The 15,956-nt window shown below is 47.5% G+C and overlaps 1 protein-coding gene across 9 annotated transcripts in view; it reads right to left on the bottom strand.

Moving 5' to 3' along the window:
• Nucleotides 1–15,956, bottom strand: part of LOC121549477 (histone-lysine N-methyltransferase 2C) — a 206,558-nt gene that overhangs the window by 21,373 nt on the left and 169,229 nt on the right. For 5 of the 9 annotated variants that reach the window (XM_045210464.1, XM_045210462.1, XM_045210465.1 and 2 more), the window contains 14 exons: nucleotides 13,809–13,998; nucleotides 12,497–12,601; nucleotides 11,796–11,843; nucleotides 9,616–9,753; nucleotides 8,268–8,300; nucleotides 7,919–8,056; nucleotides 7,549–7,705; nucleotides 6,949–7,175; nucleotides 6,645–6,718; nucleotides 5,780–5,989; nucleotides 5,051–5,197; nucleotides 2,747–4,642; nucleotides 2,161–2,507; nucleotides 64–1,838 (listed from right to left, as the gene is read on the bottom strand). In XM_045210464.1, the coding sequence (XP_045066399.1) occupies nucleotides 64–1,838; nucleotides 2,161–2,507; nucleotides 2,747–4,642; nucleotides 5,051–5,197; nucleotides 5,780–5,989; nucleotides 6,645–6,718; nucleotides 6,949–7,175; nucleotides 7,549–7,705; nucleotides 7,919–8,056; nucleotides 8,268–8,300; nucleotides 9,616–9,753; nucleotides 11,796–11,843; nucleotides 12,497–12,601; nucleotides 13,809–13,998 (5,485 nt within the window). The remainder of the gene's footprint in view (nucleotides 1–63; nucleotides 1,839–2,160; nucleotides 2,508–2,746; nucleotides 4,643–5,050; nucleotides 5,198–5,779; nucleotides 5,990–6,644; nucleotides 6,719–6,948; nucleotides 7,176–7,548; nucleotides 7,706–7,918; nucleotides 8,057–8,267; nucleotides 8,301–9,615; nucleotides 9,754–11,795; nucleotides 11,844–12,496; nucleotides 12,602–13,808; nucleotides 13,999–15,956) is intronic. The other 4 variants (XM_045210466.1, XM_045210470.1, XM_045210467.1 and 1 more) reach the window with 4 other exon arrangements.

Raw genomic sequence — 15,956 nt, 5'->3', positions numbered from 1 at the left:
GTGACTAAATGAAACGGGTGACCAAAACAGTTGACATGTCTATCTGAAGCTCAATGCCCTTACCCATATTGGGGAAGAAGGAGTCGCTGGAGCGCTGTCGGATCATGGCCTGCATCTGCCTCTGCTGCTGCTGCTCCTGCCTCTCCTGGTCCAGCAGGTCCTGTAGGAGGAGGGGCTGCTCTTCCAGCAGCAGAGGCCTGTTCTGTGGGCCGGCCTGCCCCAGCGAGGGGCCCTGCTGTTGGGGGAACATGCCCTGCTGGCCCTGGGGGTTCAGGCCGTGGGCATTGGGCTGCTGACTGGCTCCAACCATGGCTAGGTTTAGCTCCACCTGCTGGTTGGCTGAGGCCCCGAAGCTGTGGTTGCCTCCTGAGATGAGGTTTGGGTTTCCCATTGAAAGCCTGCTCTGAACCAACGCGGGGCTCACCCGATGTCCCATAGCCACGCTGGGATTGAGCCTGTTGTTGTCTTGGGCGTGTTGCCTAGGTAGCATCAGCATGCCAGTGTTTGGGTGTAGCCCGGTGGCCTGGGCAGCCATGTCCCCTTGGTGAGGAGAGCCGTTTGGGCCAAACCCAGTGTCTTCCAGTTTCTCTTTGATCAGAATGCTGGAGAGGACCGGAGTTGAGCCGGAGCCAGTCTGTCCAGGCTGCTCATACAGCCCTGCGCCCTCTTGGTTTGTCATGGTTCTGTTGTCATTCACCGGGCCACTGCAGAGAGACTGGTCCTGATTTTGGTGTTCATCTTTGACCTCCGTTTTGATTGTATCCTCGGTTTTAAACATGTCCAAGGTCTCTTTCGATTCGTTGGCCTCCCGTTTGTCTGATTTCCCCACCGATCGGGACGAGGTGGCTGCGCCATCCCCGCTGCCTTTCCTCTTCTCCGACAGGGCTTTCTGGAGGTCCGAGGTCTCTCCCTGTTGGTGGTCCTCCATGGGGTCGCCCAGGTCCAGATCTTCTTCACTGAACATGTCTTTCTTGTCCTCCAGGTTGAGCTCGGGGTCCGTGTAGGCGATGAGGTCAAACTTCCCCGACATGAGGAAGTCGTCGAGGTGCAGGTCATTGGGTCCCAGTTCAAGGTCTTTGCCATCATCCGGGTCCAGGTTCAGGTTCAGGTCGACCAGGTCTTTGACCTCTACATCTTCAAGGTCCTTCACTGCGGAGTCTTCAGCATCCAAGTTCTCCTCGATTCCGTCTCCACTGGGTATCTGAGTCTCCTCCGTTTGACCGGTGCTAGACCCAGGCAAGAGCATACTAGATGGCGCTGCATTGAGTGACTCACCAGTGACCGGGTGGCTGAGTGACCTATTCAGTGGAGGATGCTGTTGCTGCCCTGTGGTCATCAGAGCTTCAGTCTGCTGATGGTGCAGGTTTTCCATACTAGCCGACATCTGCATGTGACCGACCGATCCCTGGGAAGGTCTGCCCATCATGGGGTCCATCATTCTGGGTCCCTGGTTCCCGGCGAAGCCTATCTCCTGGCCTTCCATGAAGCCCTGGGGTGTTATCTGGGGCTGGTTGGAGGGGTCCATGACATTGGGAGGTCCATGCCCAAAGGGCATCCTCATCCTGTTCTGAGGGGCCCTGTGGCGGAGCTCGATGAACGGCTGACCCATGATGTTGTGCTGCTGGACAGGAAGGCCCCGTGGGGGGAAGTGCGGGGAGAGCCCCATCTGGGTGTTGCCCTCCATGACCCCCCTGGAAAACTCCACCGAGTGGGACATTCTCATCTGGGGTGGCACATTGTCGACCATGGGCCCGCCAGGCATCTGGTGAAGGGGCCTGAGGAAGTGTTGCTCCTGGCCTGGTTGAAGGGATCCTTGAGCGCCGGGGGGGAATCCAAACCTGAGAGTAGAAAAGATGGAAAACACATTGTTAAATGCTCATCCATAACTACATCCCAGGCAGAACACAATAGCATTGATTGCGCCCTACACACATCTTCAATAAGGAAGATTACACTAAGTGGGACTTCAATAATGACACTTCATTACACATTTCTAGCATGTTTAACATATTTGTATTAATTGAATTGTTTCAAGGGGCGCAATCAATTCTGCAAGCCAATTATACAAATATACAGCTGAATATGGGTAAAGACTGTGCATACAAAGAAGTTTGAACAAACTACAGCTGAGTGAAATCTATGCTGTCAAATTCAACTAACCTCATTCCTTGTGGCCTCATGCCCATGTTGCCCATGTTGGCCATGTCCCTGGGGAAGTGGGGTCTGGCAAACTGTCCCTCATTGGGGAAGTGTCCTCGCTGGTCCTCTAGGAAGGTACCAGGGAACCTCTGATCCCCGGGAACGTGGGGGCCGCCCCTCATGGGTCCTGGGTAAGGTGGTGGTGGTCTGCCGAACATGTCGCTCTGTGGGGCGGGATCGTCATGTGACCAGTGGTGGGGTGTCCCCGGGCTGGGGGCTGCAACAGCTTCCTGTAGTAGTCCTTTCTCTTGCCGGATGGCAGACTTCTGTTGCTGCAGCCTAAGGATCTGCTGGCGCAGTCTCTGGCGCTGCGGGGGGAGAGCACGGTACACTTTAGCAAGTTACATCATGCACTTAGTCATTCATTCGAATTTTAGGGATCCTTACAGAGAAGCAAAAATGTTTCACGTTGCACCAACATGCACTGCCATATTGGAATGCGGAATGACTAATCACCTGCCAATAACTATGCAAACAGAAGAAGGTTTTATGGCAAATCATGTGTTACCCATGTGAGTGTCATTGCGTCTCTACCAAATGCAAATACCTGTCTGAGCTTCTCTTCAGTGTCTCCCAGGTGTGGTAGCATGCTGTTCTGAGCGTCAACAGTGTTGCTGATAGACTGGGGGATATCATGGGCCTGCCTTTCCGAAGTTTGGACAAAAGGTGTCATTGGACCCTGTTCAAAGGGGTCGTGAATCTGCGTTTGACCACCGTGATGATTCGATTGCGGCAGAGAGAAACCTTCATCCGACTTTCCCGGGTGCTTAGGTGTCTGAGAGCCCAGGGCGCTTGGATGGGCAAACACGTCCTGCACCCTGCCCGGAGACTGGTGGGAGAAGGGGTCAGCTGGGAGCTGGGACATGGGTATCGGTCTGGAGCATAGTCGATTGAAGGCGTCAGGGCCTGCTTCTGGCCGCGGTGTCCCTGGAGCTTGGGCGTAAGGGTCGGTGAGGAGCGGTCTTGGGGTTCCGGGTTGTTGGGCATAGGGGTCCATGTTCCTTTGACTACTGGGGGATTTGGGAAACCTATCCCCTGGGGCTGGTCTGGGGGTACCTGGCATGGAAGCATAAGGATCCATGGAGTGAGATGGAGACTGTCTGTGATTGGCTGGGTGCTGCTGGGGAAACTGGTCTAGACGAATGCTAGGTGGCGTCTGCAGGTATGAGGGATCCGAGTGTGGCCTTGGGGTGCCAGGAGGTTGGGCATAGCCATCAGAGTGAGGTCTGGGGGTGCCTGGCGGTTGGGCGTAAGGGTCAGACATCTGCTGTGAATAATCCGGCCTCGGGGTAGATGGCGCTTGGGCATACAGGTTTCTGTGAGGGTGTCTAATCATTGGCATGGGTTGAGCGAAATGGCCCTCCTGGGGTTGGCGCATCATCTTGGGCTCATTGGGGAACCCTTCCCCCATGGGTGGCCGGGGAGTGAGAGGCTGCTGGGCGTAAGGGTCGGCCTGTGGTCCTTGGGGAAAGCCATCAGATGGCCCTCGTTTAAGTCCCCCAGGCATAGGGCCACTGTAGGGCTCTTGCTGGGACTGCTGGGGAGGCATGGGGGCTTTGAACACCGGCACGGAGCCCGACTCGTTGCTGCCGGGGATGGGAGTGAGCAAAGGCCTGGAGTAGGGGTCCGAGAGGATCATGCGGTTGTGAGACATGCGCTGGTAGACCTCGGCTCGGTGTCCGCCCATCCTGGCAAAAGTCTCTCCTCCAGAGGGAGGACTCATCATGTGCCTGACCTGCTGGTGTTGCTGCTGCTCACCCAGTCCTGAAGGGCCCACCCTGGCGGGTCCCATGGGTTTAACAAAGGGGTCGGGGGGCCTGGGGGTGTCTGGCATCTTAGCATAGGGGTCAGCATTACCAGACGTGGGCAAGCCAAACGACTCGTGGGCCGGGGAAGGCCTCCCTCCCCTTTCCTGCATCTCCGACAGAGAGTTCTGTCGGGGCGTGGTGGATCCACCACCCCCAGGGGGCGGTCTCGGGGTGCCCACCATTTTGGCGTATGGATCCCAAGGCGAGGATGGCCGGGAGCCTGAGGAGGAACCCGGGGAAAACATATGTGGTGACTGGGGCTGGGAGGATGGCCCCTGCTGGGGGTACGAGGTCTCCTGGGTGGGTGTCCTTGAGGACGGAGGTGGGAGCTGGGGTCTGAGGAACACGTCATCCTGTGACCCAGAGGTGGGTGTGCCCGGGAGTTGGGGTCTAGCGAAGCCATCCTTAGACGCTATTGGCTGCAGTGGGGACGAGTTTCCAGACTTTCCTCCATTGCTGGGCTGAGGAGTCATGGGGCTCTGGTTACCACTATTAGGGGTTGTATCTCCACCTGACTGACTGCTAAACAGCTGTTGTTGTTGTTGTTGCTGGAGCTGTTGCTGCTCATTTTTAACCTGCTCCAGCTTTTGAGTGGCTTCGATCTTCGCCTGCTGCTTGCTCTTTTGTCTCATTTGCTGCCATGGAAACAAGAAAAGCAGGGGAGGAGAGACACTTCAGTTAATTAAGCCTTTTTGGAAGCGTTGAATTTGTAATTTTATGATGACATGGTGCTAAGAATGCTTTCTTTCCCTCACTCACAACAAAGTTTTAATGCTTTTTCAATATGAGTGGGTCTAGCGTGTGTTGTTAAGCCATGCAAGAGGGAACAATGTGAAGGTGTATGTAATAATATGGTGATGAAATAAAGCTTCTGGAGGCTGTTACTGTGTTTTTTCAGGGCCAAGGACAGATTTTACCAGTTAACCAAGCTTTTCTCCCTACAACTCCACTTTACAGTTAGCTTTTCTTACACCTTGTAAATTTTGCTTTATTGGTTCTCGGCAGACGAATACCAGAACAGTGCTTCGCCTTGGGAATCTTACCAGAGAAATTTTTCCACCTCCTGCAGCTATAGTTGCCTGGTTGGAATGTCCAAAAAGGACGTCTTTATTTGTTGATTTTATGGCTTTGCTTTTTGGGACCTTTTCCTGCTGCTTCTTAAGGGGTCCCCACATCTGATTTAACTCTCCCTTTTCAATGCAAATTAAGAATTAGTAGACTGTATGAGAACGCCAAATGTATTGTTTAAAAATGACTCACTCAACCATGCACATATATAAAGTTAAATAAAAAAATCTGTTTCATGCCCCCAGGTTATGTTATGTTCAATCTCACCACCTTGCTCCTACTCACAATTCCCCTGACATGCGGTACTTGATTATTATGGTGGTGTATTATGGTGTCATAAAATACATGTACACACAAAAAAGTGCACACTGCTCTCTCACACCAGGGTTTCTCAACATGCAGGAACAAAATCCCACTTATACCATTTGGCTTCCTGAAGACCTGCCAAGGCAGCCACTAAACAAACATTTCTTATCTATTTTTAAAGGCATGCATGCAATTGCCCCACAATCCTGCATCCAATCTCGTACCCTCAGACTCAGTTTAAACAAAACACATTGTAACATTTAAAAATTAAGGCCAAACGAATCCTCAACAACTCCTAGAATAGTTGTTGAGAAACCCTGCTTTACAGTGTGCCAATGCTTCATATTCCCCCTCCCTCCATTCCCAGCACCTTGTTAACCCTCCAAAGGAACTCTTACCTGTCTGAACTTCCACTCCTGCTCGTGCTCAGACTCCTTGGGCTTGAGAGAGTCTTTGAAGAGCAGCTCAGTGTCCAAGGGGACACTATTGGGGTCAAAGGTGTCAGTCAACAGCGGCTGCTGCTGAGGATGCTGGTGTCTCTTCAGCGTATCATTTGACATCTGAACTTTGTTTATGCGCAGGGCCGCCCGGTTATCCCGTGCTTTTTGCTGGAAGATAGGGGATTGGAAGAGACAGTCCATTTTGTAATTGATGGTGCAAGACAGATACATTTCCTGAGCTGCTAACTTCTTAAAACCCTACTAGAACAAATAAAGGCTCCACCATTTTTCTGAATGTCCTGAAAAATCCTCAAAGAACTATCTGTTAATTTGGAAAATGTACTAGACACAACATTCAAACAGAACAAAGACACGAGAAGGGACAAAGCGCGAGAGCCTTTGGGTTTAAAATATAAACAGAAAACAGATTAAAAGAACAAGACAAGCACAAATATCGAGCTTCTCCGTAATGGCCTCTACAATTTACTTCAGCAAGTTTGTTCAGGCTGATTTCCTTTGATTCATCACTTCAAAAGGTATAGGGCCCCATTTAATCAAAAGCCGCAATCAGGTTTGTGGAATCAGTCAAACAACAATGTTCTTCTGGTGAAGTAGAAATAATACATGTTTTATTGAATAGCGCTCTAAGTTTTCGTTGGAGGTTTTAAGTGTTTTGTAAAATATTTGCAATTTTTTCTTCAATGCATGTATTTTTTCTTTTGTTTATACAAACTTCTCTTATCTTTTGTCAGTCAATCAGCAAAACCTGCTGATCAAAATAAGTGCAGGGCATCACAGTCCAGCATGGATGTAAAGTACTTACCACATATGGGGCCCTGTCCTGGGAACTGGCTTTCCTCCATAACTTTGCGATTTGTTTCACTCTCATAGCCCAGTCTGAGAAAGCAAAAAGATTAGTCACTAAAACGTGTAGCGCTAGAACACACATGCAATACGGCCAAGTACAATACCTTTCCCAGTCCCCTTTTTAAGTGTTTGTCACAGAACTTCAGAGCTCATAATTATTTCATTGGAAAAAATGTAGCAGGTAATTCAAACTTTTGAATTTGACGGAACCAAAAATCATCTCATTTTCATTTGAGAAACTTTGTGTATGATGTACCAACCTGGGAACTCCTCTAGGAGGTTGGGGAAGTTGACGTTGGTGTACAGGACTGGGGCCACGGTGGCCATCTCGCCCAGAGTCTCCTCCTTCTCCCACTTGAGCGTGCTCCTCTGGGCGTTGGACATAGTATCTGTCTCGCCCTCCGGAGGGGGGACAGGGCCGGGGACAGAGCTGGGGGCGCTCCACGAACCAACCACATCACCCCCCATCTGGCTAAACTTCTTGTCCCTGGAAGGATATCTCAGGTTACACATTCTATTGGCACATTGCCAATATATTTGCAGTTATATATTGATTTGTATCACATCTCTTACACTGCGGTTCACTTTTGAGGCAAATGTTCATGTAAAAAGGGCTATAGTATAAAAAAAGACATTACATTCATTGATTGAGATATGAAAGCTAACAAGCGAGCAAACCTCAGAGGAAAAATTTGGTTAAAGCGAACTATATACAATGGAGTCAAAACAATAAAGGAAAACATAATAAAAAATGAATCACTAGGCAAGTTAAAAACACATAATCCAATTGATTGTCTTCCAACAGATGAAAGCAATGCTCTAGTAATGTGTCAACAGCTTCCTGCTGTACCTGCTCTTACCTCATCTTGTCTGGGAAAGGCATTCTGTGAATGGGCGAGAAGTTTCCCAGGCCACAGGGGCCTGTGCTGCCGGGCATCATGGGAGTTGGAGGAAAGTGGGGGTTGGGCCCCATCATGCCGTTCATCATTGGCATGCGGGGAAACATCCCATGGTCGACTGCAACAGAGAGCATAGAGATGATGTCGGAGAAGTAGTTCCATAAATACATCCACATGTCCTGTTGATTATGTGAACATGATATACATATAAATCAATGCTCATATCCATTCATTCATATAGATTGATTTCCACAGTCAATAGTAGATTATATTTAAATTGCCAGCAACCAAATGCAATTCTCCAAGAGACTTGAGGTGGTGGTGGTGGTACCTGGGTTTGGAAGGCCCATAGCTCTTGGTCCATTGGGCCCAGGGTGGGCCGGTTGGGAGTGAGGCAGCTGTGGAGGCTGGCTGGTGCTGGGACTTAGGACCGCTGTAAAGAGGTCCTCCACGTCTTTCCCCTCCAGCTCTGTAGAGGGTGACAGCAATTAAATAGATAGCGTTGATGCACATACTTTAAACCACCATCAACAAATGGTGATTGAACCTTTCAAACGGTTATCTTTGAATTCTATGGAACTGATCATCTCTGGCATACAAATGAATGAACAACCTTCTGAAAACTCTCTAGGTTAGGCTTCAATGAGCCTGAAAATGTGAATAGAATCAAAACCACAAACCTGGAATTTTGTAGAGCTTATTGAGAATTGCACCTGAAAGAAACAAAGAAATGCATATTACATTGCTGCAGTGTTATACACATAAAAGTGTTATACACAAAAAAAATGTATGCACGCATGACTGTAAGTCGCTTTGGATAAAAGCGTCTGCTAAATGGCATATTATTATTATTATTATTATTATTATTTATACACTTTATCCACAGTGCTAGTTTGATGGAACCAAGCAAGCCAGTTAAGAACAAATCCTGGGGATCAAACATAGAATTTCATCAGAGGGGGTGTAGTGTAATTGCAGGTCTAAGGAATGCACATCAACCTCAACTAAAACCAGCATGGCTTCGGTTATGCATCAATGTGTAAGGCCAGACATTGCTTTTGACAGAGCCAGGAAGACGCTAAGCAGTTATAACACAGTGAACAAGTCGGGCGGGTTAAATCTCTGCCAAGGGAATAAGGTCCCTATTTGTCAACACTGTTACTTTGCGGGAAAGTCAGTTAAACTGAGCAAACATTATTTACTTAGTGTTCCATGATTTTGCAATGTGGGATGTGATTTGACCATCATGCCTTCTATACACAGCAGTTGTTCCACGTGGTGGATACTCTAAAGACCACACTCAACAAGAGGCACGCAACCCCAGGAAGAAATACTTATTTATCATGATTGACTTTTAGGGGCAGTTTCCCATAAAAAGCATGAGCTGGCGCACACCCAGAGAACATCACTTAGTGTAGAGGTGCTGACCAACGGAGAATAAACTGTAAGCTATAAAAACAAACAAAGAGAGTCGCACACTCTATGTATAAACTCACAGTAATTTATTGGGTAACAAACCACCAACGTTTCGGCATCACTGTGCCTTCTTCAGGGTAATGTCATGAATGCTTGAACCAGGTTCTAGCTTAGTCCTGGACTAAAAAGCACATTGAGAATGCTTTTTAGACTTAAACTGTGTCTCGGAAACCGACCCTGAATCTATGTACTGATGTCGACCTGGGAAACCAGGTAGTGTGTGACTCTCTGGCCTATCATTCGTCAAATAGATCAGTTAGAGAAAACAGACACTGAGGCCCTGGAGGACTGGGGATGTACACCTCTGCTCTTCACCCATGACACAGTGTGCACAAAGGAAGAGGCGAAGCCAGAGGTTTTACTCTCGCCAAAATCTGTCCAACATAAGCACAATGCGTTTCTATGGGCTTATTTTGGACCTAAGCTTGTCGCCTGCCTTCCTGCAACCACTCCCATTGTTAGGGTGGAGATATGATAATCTAGTCATTATATACAGATCTTTGGTGTGCAGCACATCTGGTAGACAGTCAGAATTCAACAAGGCCGCCATACCATCTGCGACCATCTTGTCCAGTTCTGGGCTCAGGATGACGTCCAGAGGCTCCTCCTGTAGAGACCTGGACCCCCGGCCTGCTGAGCCCTGACAGGGCCCAGTGGGATCATCAGGGATGGGGTCCATGTCCAGGCCAGCTAGGGGATGGCAGAAGAGGATGGTGAGGGGAGGGTGGTCACACATACACACATGCGGGCACACGCACGCACCCACCTTTATGTAAACAAATTAATGGACACACTAGCCCCCCCCAAAAAAAAAAGGAAAGCTGTCAAACCACCAAAGAGTAAAACAGAGTTAATGAGCCATTTCAGAGAGGAGGAATAAAAAGAGAGAGGAGAGGAGAGAGAAGAGAGGAGAGGAGAGAAGAGGACAGGAGAGTAAGAGAGGAGAGGAGAGGAGAGAGAAGAGAGGAGAGTAAGAGAGGAGAGGAGAGAAGAGAGGAGAGTAAGAGAGGAGAGTAAGAGAGGAGAGAGGAGAGTAAGAGAGTAAGAGAGGAGAGTAAGAGAGTAAGAGAGGAGAGTAAGAGAGGAGAGAGGAGAGTAAGAGAGGAGATAGGAGAGTAAGAGAGGAGAGTAAGAGAGGAGAGAGGAGAGAGGAGAGTAAGAGAGGAGAGTAAGAGAGGAGAGTAAGAGAGGAGAGAGAAGAGAGGAGAGTAAGAGAGGAGAGTAAGAGAGGAGAGAGGAGAGTAAGAGAGAAGAGAATAGGACAGGAGAGAAGAGGACAGGAGAGAAGAGGACAGGAGAGGAGAGGACAGGAGAGGAGAGGACAGGAGAGGAGAGAAGAGAGAAGAGGACAGGAGAGAAGAGAGGAGAGAAGAGGACAGGAGAGGAGAGACGAGAGAAGAGGACAGGAGAGGAGAGAAGAGAGAAGAGGACAGGAGAGTAAGAGAGGAGAGAGAGAAGAGAGGAGAGGAGAGCTGTTCCTTCATGTCATGATGGTAAAATAAACCCTCCATGCTCTCGCATTATATCCCATCCACCCCTTGTTTTTTTTCTTCATTGTCTTCCGTAACTCCATTTTCCAAGTATAACGAGAAACTAATTTGTGTTGCCTGCTCGACAGTGTGGAAAGGGGTGGGGGGGGGAGAAGACGTCCCTTAAAAAATAGCCACACTGCTTCCATAATCAGTTCCCATCCTGCCCACATTAGAATAGACGAGGGCTTAATCAATGAAAAAAGTTCTGGGAGATTGCAATGATTAATCATCATAACCTCTGTCGTCACCATCAGAGAGGGTCTGAGGTCAATGCACATTTTACTGTGGTGCACTCTTGACTAGTTTGCTTCGTTGTTTTTTTGTCTGAAAAAGCTACTTCGCTTGTGACCTTATATATGGGAAGAGACACAGTACATGGAGACCGCAGCTCCTGCACATGGTGCTGAAGGTAAAGAATGAAGGCTAAAGAGAAAAAAAAAGGTTATCTGCTTCGGGGCCTTCAGGCATTCTCATAATACACAATGTTGGTTCTCAAATAATCTGTTGGAGAAATTCAAGGGTGAAAAAATAAAAATAAATCACTATATAACACTGCAAAACAGGATAGATAAAATACATTGTGAAAAATGCAGACTCGAGGCCACATAGAAAAAAGAAAACCTTGCCGGCTTGGGAAATTTGATTATCTTTGCTACTGTGTGAAACGTGGAGTCATTCAGTTCAAGCTTTGTTACATTCTATGACTACAGTAAGCTCACACTTTTAAACCCACACTCAACAAACTCAGCTGGGGTGAAGAGATAGAAATATATCAAATGAAAACAAAAGTTAATAAAAGTGTGTAAGCTTTTTGCTTAAACTCAAGTAAATAACCCAGGTTTTTCATGAAGAAACCAACTGAAGTACATTCAAGTTATGAAATTTGTATTAAACAACATTATTTAAAGAGCAACTCATCGCTTTCACCTCCAGCCCTTTTTTCACAGAATATCACTCAACAGTCCATAGATTGGTCAATAGACATGCAGATTGGTGAGTGGTTGTAAAATCACAGTAGTTAGTCAAAAAGTCTGTACAGTGCTACAAAGTGAGAAAATGGGGAGCGCAGAGAAGGAAGGACACAAAAATGCAGAGAGCGTAGAAAGTTTTAGAGGGGATGGGGTCCCAAAGCAGCCCAAAGGTGGGAGAAGGGGGGGCTCTACTCCTAAGAGGCCAGACGGGCCCGAGGACGTCTCTTACCAAACGGAGAGGGAGAGCAGTCGACTTGGAAAGGGCATAAATCAAGACCTACAGGAACCCAAAACCAGAGGATTATAAACTGGAGGGGGAGAATAGCAGGTGTGATAAAATGCTAATGCTATTACTAACACTTTACTTGAAGCAGCCCACTGTGACGCTACACCACTTTGGCTATAGTAGCGACATAAAACCAACCATCACAACACAAGTCCTAACACAGGCCTGGGTTCAAATAGTATTGGTTCCCTTTCAAATACTTAAGCTGAGCTTGAATGAGCTTGTCTGGTACAATGTAACCAATGTATTTTTTTATCAAACGCATTTGAAAGAAAACAAATACTATTTGAATCCAGTTCTGGTTGTTATTAACCTTAGTCTATGAAGAGTGTTGTGTCACTCCATTATGCAGGCATCAAGACGGGCATTTCAAGTAAACTGTTCAAAAGCAAACCAAAAACAATGCACACAGACAGAAGGGGTGGCCAGAGGAGGTACTGCAAGCCAAGATTATTATTCAATGTCCAATACTATACAAGTGAAGGAAAATGCAAAATTATGAGTAAAGATGCAACAGAGAAATGCCACAGGTGCTTGTTTATGGAGTTGACCTTGCTAGCGACAGGGAGAGTGTGTATTTGAGTGGGCAGAGGAGAAAGGAAGTGGAGGCAGCCATTTTGGAGGAGGGGAGAGGAGGGGTCTACCTGAGTCGTGCCCTGACTTCACCAGATCATCCGACAGCATTCCCAGGAGATCTGCATCCGTGCTCAGGACTTCCGAAAGATCCCCTAAAGGATCCTCAGAATTGGCTGGAGATGTAGATGATATATATATATATATATATATATATATATATATATATATATATATATATATATATATATATATATATATATATATATATATAGATATAGGCGTATATGGTTTTCCGTAATATCTAAGAGAACTAACACTGTCCAAAGACCGTAGTCAAACTAAAAGCTGGTGAATGTCTTCAAAACAAGCAAACCTTCCAAGTGATTACTGTGCTTCCCTCTGCCACAAATTACAGAGGGAATTTAGCTGAGTGGACGAGTGCATCCTGCATGACACTAGAGACTAACAGGCTGTTAAGAAAGTGAATATGTCTATTGAAAACAACATAGAAAAAATAAATGTATGCACTCACTAACTGTAAGTCGCTCTGGATAAGAGCGTCTGCTAAATGATTAAAATTTAAAAATTTAAAATCAAACTCTGCTGCTAATATCGCAGAAGGCAATCTGAAATAACAGTCGTTAATATAGTGCTTCTGTTTTGCTAGTCTCCAGTGTGGTCTCGTCGCTATGTGTGTTCCTAGTAGGCAGCGTGTTGGAGTAAAGTGTAAATGATTGTGGACATGGAGAAGAGAACCAAAGATGAGCAGACAGGGTGGAGGATGATGGAGGATGATGGGGGATGATGGGGGATGATGGGAATGATGGGGGATGATGGGGGATGATGGGGGATTATGGGGGATTATGGAGGATGATGGGGGATGATGGAAGATGATGGAGAATGATGGGGAATGATGGGGGATGATGGGGAATGATGGAGAATGATGGGGAATGATGGGGGATGATGGGGGATGATGGGGGATGATGGGGTATGATGGGGAATGATGGAGGATGATGGGGGATGATGGGGGATGATGGAGGATGATGGGGGATGATGGGGGATGATGGAAGATGATGGAAGATGATGGGGGATGATGGGAATGATGGGGGATGATGGGGGATGATGGAGGATGATGGAAGATGATGGGGGATGATGGAGAATGATGGGGGATGATGGGGAATGATGGGGGATGATGGGGGATGATGGGGAATGATGGGGGATGATGGGGGATGATGGAGGATGATGGGGTATGATGGGGAATGATGGAGGATGATGGGGGATGATGGGGGATGATGGGGGATGATGGGGGATGATAGAAAGTGACAGATAAAGAGAACGTTTTCATCTTTAATAAGGAGCAAGAGAGAGATGTGAACATACGCAGTCCTCCTGCTCTGCTGGAGATGGTTGTGGTGGTCGAGGTAGCGCTGAGCAGCGGGTCCGAGGAGGGGTCCAGGAAGCTGGCGTTGGCGCTGGGGGGTTTGGTCTCTGGGTTCTCCTCACAGAGCCCTGTGGTCACCAGGCCTGCCTGCCTGCTCTTGTCCAGCAGCTCCTTCCCAAAGAAGGCCTCCTGTTAACATACCACAAACACACAGTCAATGAAATAGTTACCATGAAATACAGAAAACAGAGAGAACACATAGAAACACACTTATCTTTCAACAACAAAAAAAAGAAACAAGTTTGTCTCCGTGTCAGAAGGTGGGATCCAGTTAAGAATTCTAGATTTGAATTGAAAATGAATAAGGATTTTTTTCATAATTACTCAATTAAAATGACAATGCGTGCTGAACATGAAGTAAAGTTACTAATGAACCAAAGTTGTATCGGGCTATGCTACTGCTAACCCACTGGTTAAATGAATTAGTCTCCATTAGACTCGGGACTCCCTGCTAATTTTCTGAGTTGGAGTGGGAAAAGCAGACTGAAGTCAGACACTGGGTGTTGGGGACTAAAACCCATAGTGGTTCCCTGGAGATCTGGGCGGCTGTTACACAGTTCCCCAGAGGAGGAACAAACGGCCCAGACTCCAGTGTCGCAGCTCTCTATAGGCCCCAGGGTTATCCAGACTCCAGTGTTATCCAGACACATACAGAAAGAGTGAGGAGTGTATATCTAGATTCCTCCTTTACAGTGGCAGCATTCACCAGGGATCTAATGTGACAGCGACATGGCTAAAGAGCTACATGCATGCTCTCTCTAGAGAGAGAACCAGTTACATAGGAGCTGACAAACATACACACAGCCATATGGAGATGCACCAAGTCAACTCATAGGTCCACAAAAATAGAAAGTTGACTCGAAACACAAGAATCACTGATATAACAATCACCTGTATATAGTAGTGTTGCACATTACACCAAAACTTCTGTACTTTTTCGATACTAGAACATGAAAAACAGTTAGATCCTAGAATTTTTGTTACTTTCAGTTCTTATTTCAAATGCGTCTCACGTCATATTCGGATTGAGAGTATTGAGTCTGTCTAGTAATTTGTCTAAATCTTCTCCAGGGGGCAGTAGTAAGCTAGCCAGGCTACTTGTGCATGCAGCTGACACAGCGCGAGCCACTTCTGAGAAGCAAGCAAGAGGAGAGAGAAAATGCCAACAGCATGGCTTCTTCTAAGGAAAACATCATACCTCCACGCCCGCAGCTTGTTGACAATAATAATACTGTTTTATAGCGTTTTTCAAAGACCCAACCTCACTTTACAATTGTAGAAATGAAAAGAAAAACAAAACATCAGACTAAACAAAAACATGAATAAAGAGAAGGGTTGGGCTCAAAGAAGGGAAAGAGAGATGTATCAGTGGATGGGGAGGGGAGGGATTTGGATACGAACCCGGTTTAGGGTAAGGGGTGGGATTGGGGTTAGGATACGAACCCGGTTTAGGGTAAGGGGTGGGATTGGGGTTAGGATACGAACCCGGTTTAGGGTAAGGGGTGGGATTGGGGTTAGGATACGAACCCGGTTTAGGGTAAGGGGTGGGATTGGGGTTAGGATACGAACCTGGTTTAGGGTAAGGGGTGGGATTGGGGTTAGGATACGAACCCGGTTTAGGGTAAGGGGTGGGATTGGGGTTAGGATACGAACCCGGTTTAGGGTAAGGGTTAGGTGGTGCTCAGGTGGAGAGAGGAGTGTCTTATAAGTGTATTTCTTTGCTTGTGTGTGTGTGTGTTGGGGCTTGTCAAAGAGGTGGGGCTTTAGGAGGGACTAAAAGATTGTGATGGACTCAGTCACAGATGGCTGGAGGGAGGGAGTTCCAGAGCCTTGGAGCAACCCTGGAGAAGGCCCTGTCACAGAAGCTCTGGAGCTCCGACCTGGGGATGACAAGGTGGCCTGCTGTGGTGGAACGGAGTGCGCATGTGGGTTGGTCGGGGAGAAGGTCTGAGAGGTAAGGGGTGGCAAGGTGGTGAAGGGCTTTGTAGGTCAGAAGGAGGATCTTGTAAATAATGCGTTGGGAGACAGTGGAGTTCACAGAGGACAGGGGTGATGTGCTGCCAGGACAGAGTTTTGAACCATTTGGA

Source organism: Coregonus clupeaformis, chromosome 34 (genome assembly GCF_020615455.1).
Source record: "Coregonus clupeaformis isolate EN_2021a chromosome 34, ASM2061545v1, whole genome shotgun sequence".
Taxonomy (NCBI): Eukaryota; Metazoa; Chordata; class Actinopteri; order Salmoniformes; family Salmonidae; genus Coregonus; species Coregonus clupeaformis.
This window is presented reverse-complemented; position numbering and strand designations above follow the sequence as displayed.